This window comes from Heptranchias perlo, chromosome 16 (genome assembly GCF_035084215.1).
Source record: "Heptranchias perlo isolate sHepPer1 chromosome 16, sHepPer1.hap1, whole genome shotgun sequence".
Lineage (NCBI taxonomy): Eukaryota > Metazoa > Chordata > Chondrichthyes > Hexanchiformes > Hexanchidae > Heptranchias > Heptranchias perlo.
In genome coordinates this window covers 22,226,481-22,242,655 of record NC_090340.1, presented here as the reverse complement: position 1 = coordinate 22,242,655, position 16,175 = coordinate 22,226,481, and the positions used below count along the sequence as shown (strand labels likewise).

Sequence of the window (16,175 nt, the reverse complement as noted above, 5' to 3'; positions counted from 1 at the left end):
CTTCCGCTGTTTAGCATGCATGTAGTCCTGAGTTGTAGCATCACCAAGTTGGCACCTCATTTTTAGGTACACCTGGTGCTGCTCCTGGCATGCTTTTCTACACTCCTCATTGAACCAGGGTTGATCCCCTGCCTTGTTGGTAATGGTAGAGTGAGGAATATGCCGGGCCATGAGGTTACAGATTGTGCTGGAATACAATTCTGCTGCTGCTGATGGCCCACAGCGCCTCACGGATGCCCAGTTTTGAGCTGCTAGATCTGTTCTGAATCTATCCCATTTAGCACGGTGATAGTGCCACAACACGTTGAATGGTGTCCTCAGTGCAAAGATGGGACTTCACCTCCACGAGGACTGTGCGGTGGTCACTCCTACCAATACTGTCATGGATTGATGCATCTGCGACAGGTAGATTGGTGAGGACGAGGTCAAGTAGGTTTTTCCCTCGTGTTGCTTCTCTCACCACCTGCTGCAGGCCCAGTCTGGCAGCCATGTCCTTCAGGACTCGGCCAGCTGTCAGTAGTGGTGCTACCGAGCCACTCTTAGTGATGGACAATGAAGTCCCCCAACCAGAGTACATTCTGTGCCCTTGTTATCCTCAGTGCTTCCTCCAAGTGGCGCTCAACATGGAGGAGGACTGATTCATCAGCTGAAGAAGGATGGTGGGTGGCAATCAGCAAAAGGTTTCCTTGCCCATGTTTGACTTGATGCCATGAGATTTCATGGGGTCCGGAGTCAATGTTGAGGACTCCCAGGGCCACTCCCTCCTGACTGTATATCACTGTACCGCCACCTCTGGTCCGTCTGTCCTGCTGGTGGGAGAGGACATACCCAGGGATGGTGATGGAAGAGTCTGGGACGTTGGCTGAAAGGTATGATTCTGTGAGTATGGCTATGTCAGGCTGTTGCTTGACTAGTCTGTGGGACAGCTCTCCCAATTTTGGCACAAGTCCCCAGATGTTAGTGAGGAGGACTTTGCAGGGTCGACTGGGCTTGGTTTGCTTTTGTCGTGTCCGGTGCCTAGTGGTCCGATGCAGGGTGGTCCGTCCAGTTTTATTCTTATGACGACTTTGTTTTTTTAAGCGAGATTGTACAACTGAGTGTCTTGCTAGGCCATTTTAGAGGGCAATTAAGCATCAACCACATTGCTGTAGGTCTGGAGTCACATATAAGCCAGACCGGGTAAGGACGGCAGGTTTCCTTCCCTCAAGGGCATTAGTGAACCAGATGGGTTTTTAACGACAATACGGTAGTTTCATTGCCACCATTACCGATACTAATTTTTTTAATTCCAGATTTTATTTAATTGAATTTAAATTCCCCAGCTGCCGTGGCGGGATATGAACTCATGACTCTGGATTATTGGTCCAGGCCTCTGGATTACTAGTCCAGTAACACAACCACTATGCTACCGTACTTTGACATAAGAACATAAGGATGTGGAACAAAAAATGGCCACTTGGTCCTGGAACCCAGAACGCTCCCAAGGAAGGTCGCCTCACATTTAGTACCAATACTGACAGCTCCTTGTAGTATCTACAATTCTTCGAAGTTTTCTCTGTGGAGCAGTATGGGCATCCATTTGAGTTTTTCAATTCCCCCCACCAACCCATCTTTACTATAGTACTCGCTTAAAAATTATACTGCTATTGGTACAGAATGTTGTATGTTTATTGGAAGGTTTAAGAGAATTGTAGACACAACCCATGTCAACATACAAATTTTAGAACCTCTAGGCTGTTAGATACCTAAAAAGTCAGTAAGGGCTGAGACTCACATATTCTTGGAAGATTGGAGTGTAACTGAGCTTGTTTTCTTCAGTATTCTCAAACTCTAAATAGTATTTGTCCATAAAATGTCTCTGTAACTGCTGAAATTCTTCATCTGACGGAGAGAGATTAAGAGATCACATTTTGCAGCATTAGGTGCATGATTTGTTTACCAACTTTATTTTTATAAATTCAGTACCTTTAAACAGAGATATAGAAATTGCTGATGTAAATGTTGTTGTTGATTTGCCCGTTAAATTGTCAGAGAACTCAAGCCAGGGCAACTTTCCCTCCAATTTTCCCCTTCAAGTATCGCAAGCAAAATACTGCTTTTATTGAAATACAAACGGTGGAAGCCTTGTATTATCATCCTGCCTTTAAAATGTTCTAAAGTTAGTGTCCAAGACTCAGGACCTCCTACTTGACCCCGAGCTGAGCTTCCAATCTCACATCCTCTCCATCACAAAGACCGCCTACTTCACTTCCATAAACAACGCCCGCCTATGCCCCTACTTTACTCCATCTGCTGCTGAAACCCTCAACCACGCCTTTGTCACACCTAGACTTGACTATTCCGATGCTCCCCTGGCTGGCTCCCACCCTCTGTGAACTTCAGCTCATCCAAAACTCCACTGTCCGTATCCTATCCAGCACCAAGTGATACTCACCCCTGGCTTGCTGACAGACATTGGTTCCCGGTCCCTCAATTTTAAATTCTCGGCCTCATGTTTAAATCCTTTCATGGCCTCACCCCTCCCTCTCCTCCTTTAAGACCCTCCTTACAACCAACCTTTTTGACTGAGGTCTTGGTCACCCCGGTGATATTTCTTTCTTTGATTGGACTTCCATTTTTTCTGATAACATCTTTGTGAAACCCCTTGGGACGTTCTTTTATGTTACAAGTACGATATAAATGCAAGTTGCCGTTGTCCAAGTAGCTTGATTAATGTTTTTACATGAAGGTTTTCAGCCTCTCTCCAAAGCCTGGACTGAAAATAATATTTTGACCAAAAGCCATCAGTGTGTTAGCTTCAGGGAGATCTCACAGGGTGAAAGCGAGGAAAGACAGTGTGCACATACACGCGAAAGAAAGTTCATGGTCCAAGAGCCAGAGAGTTTGACAGGAAGAGAATGGGTGCGACACAGAGGGAACAGAGTGCATGACGGAGAGAAAAAGTGTGTCAGAGAATGCACACAAGAGTATGCGCAACAGAGCGCATGAGAAACACGTACAAACACTCTCTTGACCAATCCTCCTGCAATATACACATTACTGCCTTCACTGTGGGAATCTCCTTCCTATTTTCCTCACTTAGTCTTTGCACCAATGTTCGCCTCATCCTAAAGTCCCCCCACTCCATCACTGACACGGCCATTTCCAACCTCATCCTTGTTCCCCTTGCTATCCATGTCCCTTTATCTATCCCAATCTCTCAACCTTTACCCCTTGAAAACAGTACCCTCAACTCCCTCTTCAGCCTCTTTTCCTACACCCACTCCAACACCAAGACCCATATCACCAATGCTTAATTTATACTTCACAGTTTTGCCCATCTTCCAGAGAGAAGAAATTAAGTGCTTATCCACCTGTGCTTTCCTTTGTTTGTAATTTGAATTTGGGGTTGTATTCAACAAAATGCATTTATTTTTGTCAGTGGAAAACTGGAAGCATGTCTTTTCACAGGATATAATGGAGGCTATAAACAATATTTCAGTTTTTCCAAGCACATTGACAGATGAATTTTAAGAAGGTTTTTGGGGTGAAGTTCATCAAAAATTATTTGAAGTAAAATATAGTGCACGTTGAGACAGAAGATACAAGAGCGAAACAGAGAGAGAGGTAATTGAGACCACAAGATTTTTTTAAAAAACATTTGAAAGTATTAGTTTACATTAAGAGCCGATGGTTTGTTTTCATCAGCAAATATGCAGTTGTGCCAGGTAGCTCCACTGCCTAAGGGAAAATAAAATCTTGCACATTAAAACTATTACCAACCCCCACCACGGTACTGCCAAATTCCAGGACCCCTCAGTGCTACCAAAGCCTAGGGCCTTTGGTGTATCTAAGCCCACGAACCTCTCTTCCTGAGTATTGCCTAGTATGTATGCTGGGTTTCAAAAAAGGAAACAGATAAAATTAAGTATGTGTGTAAGGAAACATATTAATCAAAGCCCCTGATTTACAGATGTCACAGAAAACCGGAGCTGCGGAATATGATCTTGAACAAGCCAGTAAAAATCTCAAATATGTAATGAATCTGCAATTTACACTCACTTTAAGTCAGTAGCCCTGATAATACATTGTGTAATACATGGCATAACACTCATTATGAAATAGCATATTTTCTAACTCACAATGAGCAGTGCTACAGGAGATCTGAACTTTTAAAAAAAATAGATCTGTGTGTGCAGAAATCACACTGTGTTATAGATGCAAAACAATCTACTTCTTAGCTGAGCCACAAACGGCCTGAGCTCTCTTTACTTAATAACTTTGTGATCTTAAAGAGGCACAGTCCCACCTTAGTAGCAGAATACATAGAAGTTACAACATGGAAAGAGGCCATTCAGCCCAACCAGTCCGTGCCAGCATTTACCCTTCATGCGAGCCAATGTAATACATTATGCATAACATGTGATAACACTTCTGCCCTTGCAGAAATAGGACTTATCATGAGCAATATCACAGGATTTATAGAATCATTGAAAATTTATGGCACAGGAGGCCATTCGGTCCATCGTGTCCCCGCCAGCTGAAAATGAGCCACCCAGCTTAATCCCACTTTCCAGCACTTGGTCCATCGCCTTGTCGGTCATGGCACTTCAGGTGCACATCCAGGTATTTTTTTTTTAAATGAGCTGAGGGTTTCTGCCTCGACCACCCTTTCAGGCAGTGAGTTCCAGATCTCTACCACCCTCTGGGTGAAAATTTTTTTCCTCAACTCCCCTCTAATCCTTCTACCAATCACTTTACATCTATGCCCCCTGGTTATTTGACCTCTCTGCTAAGGGAAATAGGTCCTTCCTATCCACTCTATCTCGGCCCCTCATAATTTTGTGCACCTCAATTAAATCACCCCTCTGTTCCAAAGAGGACAACCCCAGCCTATCCAATCTTTCCTCACAGCTAATATTCTCCAGTCCTGGCAACATCCTCGTAAATCTCCTCTGTACCCTCTCTAGTGCAATTACATCCTTCCTGTAATGTGGTGACCAGAACCGTACACAGTACAAAAGCTGTGGCCTAACCAGTGTTTTATACAGTTCTAGCATAACCTCCCTGCTCTTATATTCTATGCCTTGGCTAATAAAGGAAAGTATTCTATATGCCTTCTTAACCACCGTATCTACCTGTCCTGCTACCTTCAGGAATCTGAGGACATACACTCCAAGGTCCCTCACTTCCTCTACACTTTTCAGTATCCTCTCATTTATTGTGTACTCCCTTGCCTTGTTTGCCCTCCCCAAATGAATTACTTCTCCGGATTGAATTCCATTTGCCACTTTTTTGCCCACCTGACCAGTCCATTGATATCTTCCTGCAGTCTGTAGCTTTCCTCCTCACTATCAAATTTATACATCTATATGTTGTAGTAGTTTAAAAAAAAGCAACTGATTACAATCTTAACTTCCATCATTTGCAACATTTAGTCTCAATTTCATAGAAAGGTTACAGCACGGAAAGAGGTCATTCAGCCTATCGAGTCTGCGTCGGCTCTATGCAAGATCAGCCCAGCTAGTATCACTCCACTACCCTATTCCTGTAGCCCTGCAAATTTTTTGCCTTTCAAGTACTTATCCAGTTCCCTTTTGAAGGCCATGATTGAATCTGCCTCCACCATCCCTTGGGCTGTGCATTCCAGATCCTAACCACTCGCTGTGTAAAAAAGTTTTTCCTCATGTCATCTTTGGTTCTTTTGTCAATCACCTTAAATCTATGTCCTCTGGTTGTTGATCCTTCCGCCAATGGGAACAGTTTCACTCTATCTACTCTGTCCAGACCTTTCACGATTTTAAATACCTCTATCTAATCTCCTCACAACCTTCTCTGTTCCAAGGAGAACAACCCCAGTTTCTCCAGTCGATCCATGTAACTGAAGTCCCTTATCCCTGGAATCATTTTAGTAAATCTCGTGCCTTCACATCTTTCCTGAAGTGCGGTGCCCAGAACTGGACATAATACTCCAGTTCTGGCTGAACCAGTGTTTTATAAAGGTTCATCATGACTTCCATACTTTTGTACTTTATGCCTCTATTTATAAAGCCCAGGATCCCATCTGCTTTTTTAACCACTTTCTCAACCTGCCCTGCCACCTTCAACGATTTGTGCACATATACCCCCAGATCTCTCTTGTTCCTGTATCCCTTTTAGAGTTGTGCCCTCTAGTTTACATTGCCTCTCCATGTTCTTCCTACCGAAATGTATCACTTTGCATTTTTCTGCATTAAATTTCATCTGCCACGTGTCCGTCCATGTCACCAGCATGTCTAGATCCTCTTGAAGTCTATCACTATCCTCCTCACTGTTTACTACCCTTCCAAGTTTTATGTCATCTGCAAATTTTGAAATTGTGCCCTGTACACCCAAGTCCAAGTCATTAATATATATCAAAAAAAGCATTGGTCTCAGCACCGACCCCTGGGGAGCACCATTGTACACCTCCTTCGAGTCCGAAAAACAACCGTTCACTACTACTCTCTGTTTCCTATCACCTAACCAATTCTGTATTCATGTTGCTACTGCCCCCTTTATTCCATGGGCCACAATCTTGATAAGCCTGCCATGCGACATTTGATCAAACGCCTTTTGAAAGTTCATATACACTACATCAACTGCATTGCCCTTATCTATGCTCTGTTACCTCATCAAAAAACTATCAGGATAAGTAAACAGGATTTGCCTTTAACTTACTTGACCTCAGAATGTGCTAGGAATTTATAAGCGATTGCTAATCTGAAGACAAACTGTAAGAACATCGATATGTTTCGACATTACTTTTATTTCTAACAAAGACAGAACAGTAATGTAGACAGAATTGGTTTAAATTGTGTTTTCGAAAATCCTGTCTTTTCCCCTCAATGATGCTGATAATATTGGAGAGGATGAGTTTGAGCCGAAGACATTGTACTGTACGGATTGGCACATATAGATTATTAAATAAATAAGCTAGGTGCATAATATTGAGCTTAAAGAATTGTTAGCATTAAAACATATAGGCTTTTCATCACAGCAGGGGGTTGTGTAAGAGAAGCAGATTGCTGCAATATAAAAGGCAATATGTTGCCATAAGAGCATACATCAAGGGATGTTTGCAACAAAGCTATGGCTTGGGAAAGCAATGATAGGAAGTATCAGTATGCTGTGAAAAGGCATGGGGCCTCTCATCCCTATCTGGTAATCTGTTCAAAGAACTGGGATTTGTAAAACATCAGATAGTCTTGCATCCAGCAGGAAGCAGATCATAAAAGCAAATGATATAAGAGATACCATGTTTTTACTTACTTAGAAAGAGTCCTTTTTGCTATCTTCAAGACTCGGTGGTGTGAACAGGCTTGGAGAAGCCATCTTCATAGTTTCTCATTAAATCCATGCATGTGAGTTTTTAGATGCAAGGCTAATGTGCATTGTTCTGAATGGTTGTTTAGGGTTAATGTTGTCAATAAATGAAGTGAATCAGATATATTACTGTTTCTAGCTTTTCGAATCTGTTTAAAAGGATAAAATGACTTATCCAACTCAAACCTCTTTTTGCAAGAGTAATAAGTTCTAGGTAACCTCAGAATGTGCCTATTTAGAGGACTAGGGAAGTGCTTTGTGACCTAAAAGAGACAAGCCAGGCTAAACACAGCTCCAGTGTAAATGGGAGAGGAGAACCCGGCAGCAGACACTTTCCCTTAAGACCTATTAGGAAAGGGATACCAAGACGTAAACACTTCTCTTGTTAATATAAAATACATGTGCATCACATGGTGTAACTCTCCTGTTATAAAACCCTGCATCTGTTGAATTACCAGGAGCAATGACACACAAGACTTGCCAGTACCATAAGATATTTGCGAGTAGTTACAGGTTATAACAGAATCTCAGAATTCCAAGCTTCAGGATAACAAAACCCCACCAGTTGTTGCTTTTTCCTCATTTTTTTCCTCTCATCTCTAACTAGATTCCGCATAGTTCAACAATGACATGTCAGTTAAAATATTAAACCAAATCTAAGGATCAAAATATTGATAAAGCTACAAAATGTCATTTGGTGTAAACAGCTGTGAAATTGTTGGTATCTACAATTTAAAGTTGTGAAAGGAAGATAAAATGTTAAAGTTTGAATTGATTTATATAACATTTTTTTCACCTACCCATAATAATATCTTCTAAGTGCCCAACGACTGCATCAAACTCAGCATCAACATCAGATGAACTGGATGAGAGATAAAAGGAATATTACTTTTTTTAAAAATGTAATTCATGCACAGTTGTATCATGTTGCAATTAATTATAATTTGTATCTAATTTCCAGAAATGGGCAAGGATTCAAACATCCCATGCTGTGCTGAGAGCATGTCATAATGTACCTTCTTTGGCTATGTGAGGCTGCATCAGTTAAAGTGAAAGACATTTTTGTGGCATCTCCTGATTGTCGTATGAAAGTTGATATCTTTGAAACGGTTGGCTATTTGAGGCACACAATCCCTACATGACTGAAGGCAGAATGAGCAGTTTGAATTTCTCTCAATTTTTTCACCTGTTTTTGAAATCAGTAGGATTGAACGGTCATCTTATTGGGCTTACGAAATACTGTGTCTTAGAAGAGAGGGAGGGGGCTGTGAATAGGCCATGAGTCTCCGAAGGGACGCTCAGCTAAAAAAGTTTAGGAACTTACACCCTAGAAGGGTCATCCCTGTGCTTATGTCAGCAGCTCCCTACAACTCCTGAGTGCTTTCACATCCAGCAACTCCCTTTCCAAATGTGCACACACCCCAAAACCCTTCTCCTATAAACCCAGGATTACCCCCAGTGCTGCCATACCCCAACACCTTTGTCTCAATATCATCAGATCCTGCTACTCCCTACTCAGTGCTCCCAAACACTAACACTACCCCTTTCCCAGCGTTCTCACAAACCCCCAAGTTCTCCGAGACCCTGGCATCCCCTAATACTCCCGCATCTGATGACCCCTGCTCTCAATCTCAGGACAATTTCATAAAAATCACCTATTCACACAGCTCTCAACACTGCCACATGCACTTCCCACAAACCAATTCCTACCTATTATGCGTATCTTGCCTAGCATCTTGCTATGTATTCTGAGCTTCTAAAAAATGGTTACAAGATAAAAGTAACCCCAATTAATAAGTAGGAATCAAGGATTTACAGCTTCCACACAAATATGTACATAATCACACAATTTAGGCCTGAAAATATCACTAACATTTCTATAGTACAGTGTGATAAAAAAAAATTTTGACATTCAATCACTATGAATCAGTGGTCCTGATAATATATTGTGTAGCACTAACTCTTACTCACCATGAGCAATGCCATGAGATACCATACTAGAATTGTCAGAGCAAATTATATATGCATGTACATAAATATACATGAATTGTTACAGCAAACTGTGAAAGGTTTATAATTCTCACCTGAACTTAGAGGATTCCAACCTCTCAAAATTTGCTCCGACAATTCATATCATATGAGCCGCTTGATTAGATAACCACCTAGCGACCACTCTTTTGTCTATTGCTATATAAAGAACATTCCTAAAACATTCTGAATCCAGGGCTCAGAATTCATAAATCTTAGCACAGTAACCCTACTACAGCAACTTACTTACACAGATATGGCAAGATTCTCTTCCTCTGCATCCTCCATTTCTACCACTCGATCTCCAGTACCAAACACAACTATCCGAAACAAAAGATATGTCATAAAGTTAGTCAACCTCTCATTTTCTATATATAAATTGAATTCAATTATTCACCTGCAAATAAATGTGCAAAGTCAGGAAAATCCAAATTTAAGCAGTTATATACAAACTGCACCATAGGCAGAAAAGAACCAAAAGCTAAAAACCATTTCCTGATTCCTCAACAGGATGTTTCCAAATTCACTGCCCAAAGTGGAACTGTGCCATATAGATCAGGAAGATTCAATCTCAACTCTGTGTCCAGTTAGCTGGTCTCAGCAAAGAAGCAGTGCAGGGGCCTCAGTGGGCCAAGGTGGGAAAGTGTGAGGAAGGAGGAAGGGCAAAGGCCAAAAAAAATATCCATGCTGATATTGGCTCAGGACACCGTTGCCTAAAATATTTGCTAATGTCAAAGATAACATTGTTGCACTGCCTGTGAAGCATTGTGCTACTTGGGTGCCCACAACAGTCTAACCCACTCATGCTAGCACACGTGTTTGTGAAAAGAGCAAAGATACTGTCATGAGTTTGCAACGAGGCTATTTCACTTAATCAACTCTCCTTATGCTCTTAACCAGCACACCACTCTGGCTGATAAAATACATACCACCACAATTCACCCACTTTCCCCATGAGCAAGGTGCTCTGTTGACATGTGTTACAGGCATGCCACAGAGCATCGTGAGAGGAAATCCTATACACCGACATCTAGGACTGGCCTGGATGCTGACTGAGAGACACCCAAACTGTGATTTTGTCATGATTGCACAGTAGCACCCAGCCACTCAGCTGTTTCCTGACATTCAGAGTAATCCAAGATGCTGACATAGAATCTACAGCAGAGACAGGCCAGTTTTACTAAGTTACCGATACCACACCGATAGCAATGATATTATTTTTGCATTTTTAGTTTACAATAAAAGCTTCCACAAGATGATTCAAAGCCATCAACAGCCAAATGAATATCAGAGCAGTGTAAATGACTCATGCAAACCATTTTCTGCCAAAGAAAATATTTAAAAATGGAGCTGATGAGTATAATCTGAAATAAAAATTGACGTGGGGCAGAGGACCGTTTAAATATTGCGAGAAGCCTTGGCGGATCTATGTTTAACATTCCAAATAAATACTACAGAATGCATCCAAGCCATCAAACTTGACAGTTTGCATGCACATGTGTATTAATTGATATAGTTATAATTAGTAAACATTATAATAGACACAAAGCACAGCTGCTGCTCATGTTCCATGTGGGAGTCTGAATTGACTCCTAGTTTCAGAATTCCACCACCTTCAATATTGGTAACTTTAGTAACTGGGCACTTTAAGACAAAAGAAGTAAAATATCAAATATAATTATTCTCTGGCTGAAATAACAGTAATAGTCCAAAATGTGGACCACAGACCTTCTTTCTTGTCTTGAAGGCAGTAACGCAAGCTGGGATGCAGTACCTTGCACATTCATAGCTCATGTGTTAGCTTAGGAAAACTTTTTAACAGCAGAGAACACCACAGCCAAGTCCAATTCTATCCACGTGCATGCACTTCCCAGCATCTGTTAGTTATCAGAAGCAAGAACCCGACTGGCCAATTCCCTACCCCCACCGCCTGCCCCGCCTAGCAAAAGAATGCTTAAGCCAATTGTAGCATCCTTACTGCTGCTCCAGCTGAAATCAGCTAATTCAGCACAGCTTGGGTAACAAGCTGAAAGGAAACAGGGCACGGAGAGATATGCTAAGTCACAACTCAATGCAAGAGTGACAGACAAGTCACAAGTGCTAGAGTGACAGTCCGAGGATTAACTTGCAATAGTTGTCAGCCTTGGCTCAGTGGTAGCACTCTCACCTCTGACTCAAACGGTTGTGGGTTCAACTCTAACTCCAAAGAATTCAGCCCATAATCTAGGCTGACACCTCAGTGCAGTACTGAGCGAGTGTTGCACTGTTGGAGGTGCCGTCTTTCGGATGAGACGTTAAACTGATGAGACGTCTGCCCTCTTGGGTGGTCGTCAATGATCCCATAGCACTATTTGAAGTAGAGCAGGAGAGTTCTCCCCAAGGTCCTGGCCAATACATATCCCTCAACAAACATCACTAAAACTAATTATCTGATCATGTATCTTATTGCTGTGGGACCTTGCTGTCGCCTTTTCCTACATTACACCAGCGACTTCAAAAGTACTAAATTGGTTGTGAAACATTTTGGGATGCCCCAAGATCATGAAAGGAGCTATACTAATGCAAGTCTTTCTTTCCAAGTTGGAAGTGAAATGATACTGCTGCTTGAACTATCAAATCACAGTAACTCTCTCTATATATATATATATATATATATATATTAGAACTGGAATTTTGTTTTAAATATTGACATTACAGCAATACTGCAAAATGTTTTAAGGAGCTCTCAACATTGGGGAAGCATTCGGAGTAAGACATACAAATAATCAAAATGAATGAAACCTATTGCAAACCTACTTAAACATGTGGAGCTGTATTTACTTGTAAGGGTGCATTTGCATTACAACTATACTTCACTTCGCACTGTCGCTCTTATTGTGTAAATGCAGTCTGGATCTGGAGTCAGGGTCTTATCCCAAGACGCAAAGCGAGAGAAACTCCCCGAAGAGCAGCTCAGGTCTCAGCCCTAAATTTACACATCAGTTTAACACTGGTACAAAGCCGAAAGCACCTCACACTGACACTCAACTTGTAGTATGAACGCAACATGAGTGGAGATACATCAGTTTCAAACCCAAAAGCCGACAAACTCGGGCCAAATTAGCGAGATGCGACGGGTCTGCGTTTTAACGGCAGGTCGTTCAGTGACATTTGCCCTGGAACATATACCACCGGCGATCAAATGGTACGGGCTTCAATGTCGACAATGCCGCTGTTCAATGCAAATCAAACAAAGCTGTATGTGGACCCCAGACACTGAACTCCGAGCAGCTGCAGTTTCGCCGGCTACAGATGCAAATGCAAGGAATCTTACAAAACCAGGTTATAGTCCAACAATTTTATTTTAAAATCACAAGCTTTCGGAGATTATCCCCAAATTGTTGGACTATAACCTGGTGTTGTAAAATTCCTTGCATTTGTCCATCACCGGCATCTCCACATCATGGCTACTACAGATGCAAAGCAGCCGACACCCCCCGCCCTCGCCGGGTTTCACATTCCCAGACTCGGCTCTGGCAGCACTGAGGACCGTGATTGCCAACCCCTCGGCTGAGGAGCCGCGGGTGTGTGGACAGTAAAGGCACCGGCTGCTCACCTGGCGATTTCCAGGCCATTGTTGAAACGCTCCTCTCCACAGCAACGGAAGTAACCGGTCCCAGCCAGGCACGGTCCCCACTGCAACAGCGGCGCCCGCGGCAGGTTCCGACGATTGCCTGGATGCGACTGCGGGTAAAAAGAAACACAAGAGATGGCGAACAAGCCGGCCGGGCTCAGATTAACATTTCCCTGCTGCGGCTCCTCCGCATTCCCTCCCCCACTCCTCTCTAACCCACCGCGCTCTCTCTGTTGGTGTATAAATCTAACCCGAGTCTCGAGCTTCTTCCTGTCCGTCGCCTGTGAGTCCCTGGAGGCCGCGGCTGTGATTACTGCACTATTTGGGGGTCCGTGTGTGCGGCGGTTGCTCAGTTAGCTGCCGTTTTACGCTGCGGTGCCCGGGTCCGCCTTGAACGTCGCTTCTCGATGCTTCTGGGCGCCCCACGAGTTGTGGAACTGCGAGCCGTTGGGCCGCGGCGGCGCTCGCGCGCCTGTCAGGGCTGCAGGGTCCGGGAGTGAAGCTCTTGACCCACAATTGGGCGCCTGGCCTCATCGTCAAATAATCACGGCTTGTCATGGTAACGGGTTTGCAATATACTCTTATTAAAATAATTCAATTTGTAATGGTCTAACCATAAGACGATAGTAATAATTAATAAAAGGCACGTTCACACACACACACACTAAAAGATTTGACATTACACTCACCCAAATCCCACTAAACGTTTTCAATACTTTGATTTGTTCTCAAGATGTGGGTACTGCTAATATAGCCACATTTATTGCGCAGCTGTAATAGACCTTCTCCTTGACCCACTGCAGTCCAGGTGGTGATGATACAATTATGCCTGGGTGAGGTCAGGAATTATTGGATACTAATCCAGCACCAATGAAGGAACAGCAGTATGTCCAGTTCAGAATGGTATTCAATTTGAAGGTGATCGTATTCCCGTAATACTGCTCATTGGCCTGTGGTAGAAAGCACAGAGGAGGGAGGTGATGTCAAAATAACCCTGCTGAGCTGTTGCTGTAACTATACAGAGTGGGCCCCTGATGGAGGAGATGGATATCGAGTCCACTTACAGGGATAGTGTGATTAATCACCTCCTTAACACTTAAATTTATTTCATGAACGTTTTTGTATAAATATAAGAACATGTACTTGAGTCTCTTTTAGGAAAGTCATTGCTACTTATCAGCAGAATTATGTTCAGACTGCACTTGAATTCAATGGATTGTATAGTTTCCCACAAATCTTTTGCTTGGTCTTATCTTAGATTTTGACAATCTTCTACATGTGTCTCATCAGTTACTGAATAAAGTAGCCAGATCGATTTTCCTTTTCGGGTTTGCAAAATAAATCCTTTACATTAGAACACTTTCCGTACTATGAGAATAGGCTATGTAAAACTTGTACCAACATACTCATTTATTTACTCATGGCAGAGATAACTACCTCTAAATTACATTTTCAAGATGACAAAACTGAAATTATTTCTTTACAGTAAAGAGAATCAAGAAAACTTCAGGATGTCAACGGAGTACCTGAGCCATACAGACCAAGATCAAAGATTCAATTCCCCCCTTCTGTTAAATTAGCTTACGTCAGTTGGTATAGTTGTAGGAATACTGCAGTTATCCTCAGTTAGCAAGGGTTCCTGCTCCCAATTGCTATCCAGCAACGACTGACCGAGACAGACATATCTATCTCTCACATACACACAGGGCAAGAACAAGCTTAAGATTGACTGTAATGCCCTCTACGGTCAAAGAGTCTGCTGATACTTAATCAGCAAGGCATTACATGAATAATTGCTATTTGAGTTAGGAATGAAGGAGAACTGGCAGTTGGGGATCTCCATCCCAGCAGAGTCACGAAGGAGAAACTTCTCATGACAATTCCAAGGGCAAAACAGGACTGAAGCCAAAGTGATCCACAGACTATTTCAATATCAATGCTATACTGAGTATTTTCAGTCTCTTTCACAGCCCAATACCCATCAGCTCATTTTCCAATCCCATTTTCTTCTCTCCCCTGAAAGCATTGACTACTTGCTGGGATGCAATTCCATGGATCGTGGAGGCCTCTGCTACATCACCCAAACCCAGCAAACATTGGAAAGCTGTTCAATTGCAGGTCTGCACTGCTGTAACCAGCTGAGTTCCTGACAGAGCAGAGGAGGTCCTTAAATCTGGAGTAGATCACAACTTTATAAATTCCCATTCATTTTCCACTTGGCACAATTCATCAACAGATCAATTTTCATGTACTGTTGAAACTATATTGTTTTCCAAAACAAAAAAAAATGAACAATTGATAAGGAATGTTTATCAATCTTGACTGAAGAATGAACCTGCATTATATGGCCTTACATCCTCACCCCATCCCAAAGCACTTCACAGCCAATGGATTACCTTTGATGGGTACTTAGTTTTGTAACATTGCCTGTCTCCGCCCTTACCTCAGCTGATATGCTGAAACCTTCATCCAAGCCTTAGTTAGCTCTGGACTTGACTATTCCAATGGCCAGTCTCCCGTCTTCCACGCTCCATAAACTTGAGCTCATCCAAAACTCTGCTGCTCGTACCCTAACTCACACCAAGTCCCGTTCACCATCACCCCTGTGCTTACTGACCTACATTGGCTCCCAGTTCAGGAACACCTTGATTTTAAAATTCTCATACTTGTTTTCAAATCCCTCCACGGCCTCGCCCCTCCCTATCTCTAACCTCCTCCAGCCCTACAACCCTGAGATCTCTGCACTCCTACAATTCTTGCCTCTTGTGCATCCCCGATTTTAATCGCTCCACCATTGCATTCAGCTGCCTAGGGCCTAAGCTCTGGAATTCCTTCCCTAAACCTCTCCACCTCTTTCTCCTTCTTTAAGATGCTCCTTAAAACCTACCTCTTTGACCAAGCTTTTGGTCACCTGTCCTAATATCTTATGTGGCTCAGTGTCAAATTTTGTTTGACAATCGCTCCTATGAAGCACCTTAGAATCATAGAACGGTTACAGCATGGAAGGCGGCCATTCGGCCCAGCTAGTCCCATTCCCCCGCCCTATCCCCATAGCCCTGCAAATTTTTTCCTTTTCAAGTACTTATCCAGTTCCCGTTTGAAGGCAATGATTGAATCTGCCTCCACTCCCACCACAGGCAGTGCATTCCAGATCATAACCACTCGCTGTGTAAAAGTTTTTCCTCATATCACCTTTGGTTCTTTTGCCAAT

At 42.7% G+C, this 16,175-nt stretch overlaps 1 protein-coding gene across 3 annotated transcripts in view; it reads right to left on the bottom strand.

Moving 5' to 3' along the window:
• The window catches only part of arl2bp (ADP-ribosylation factor-like 2 binding protein), a 30,166-nt gene extending 16,239 nt beyond the window's left edge, over positions 1-13,927 (bottom strand). Inside the window, exons 1-5 of one of the 3 annotated variants that reach the window (XM_067997446.1) lie at positions 13,654-13,927; positions 12,947-13,074; positions 9,602-9,671; positions 8,124-8,185; positions 1,775-1,881 (exon numbers count right to left, since the gene is read on the bottom strand). In XM_067997446.1, the coding sequence (XP_067853547.1) occupies positions 1,775-1,881; positions 8,124-8,185; positions 9,602-9,671; positions 12,947-12,965 (258 nt within the window). In that variant the 5' untranslated portion in view covers positions 12,966-13,074; positions 13,654-13,927. Of the gene's footprint in view, positions 1-1,774; positions 1,882-8,123; positions 8,186-9,597; positions 9,672-12,946; positions 13,156-13,215; positions 13,465-13,653 lie in introns of those variants that run through there. The other 2 variants (XM_067997445.1, XM_067997447.1) reach the window with 2 other exon arrangements.
• Positions 13,928-16,175: the final 2,248 nt, after the last annotated feature.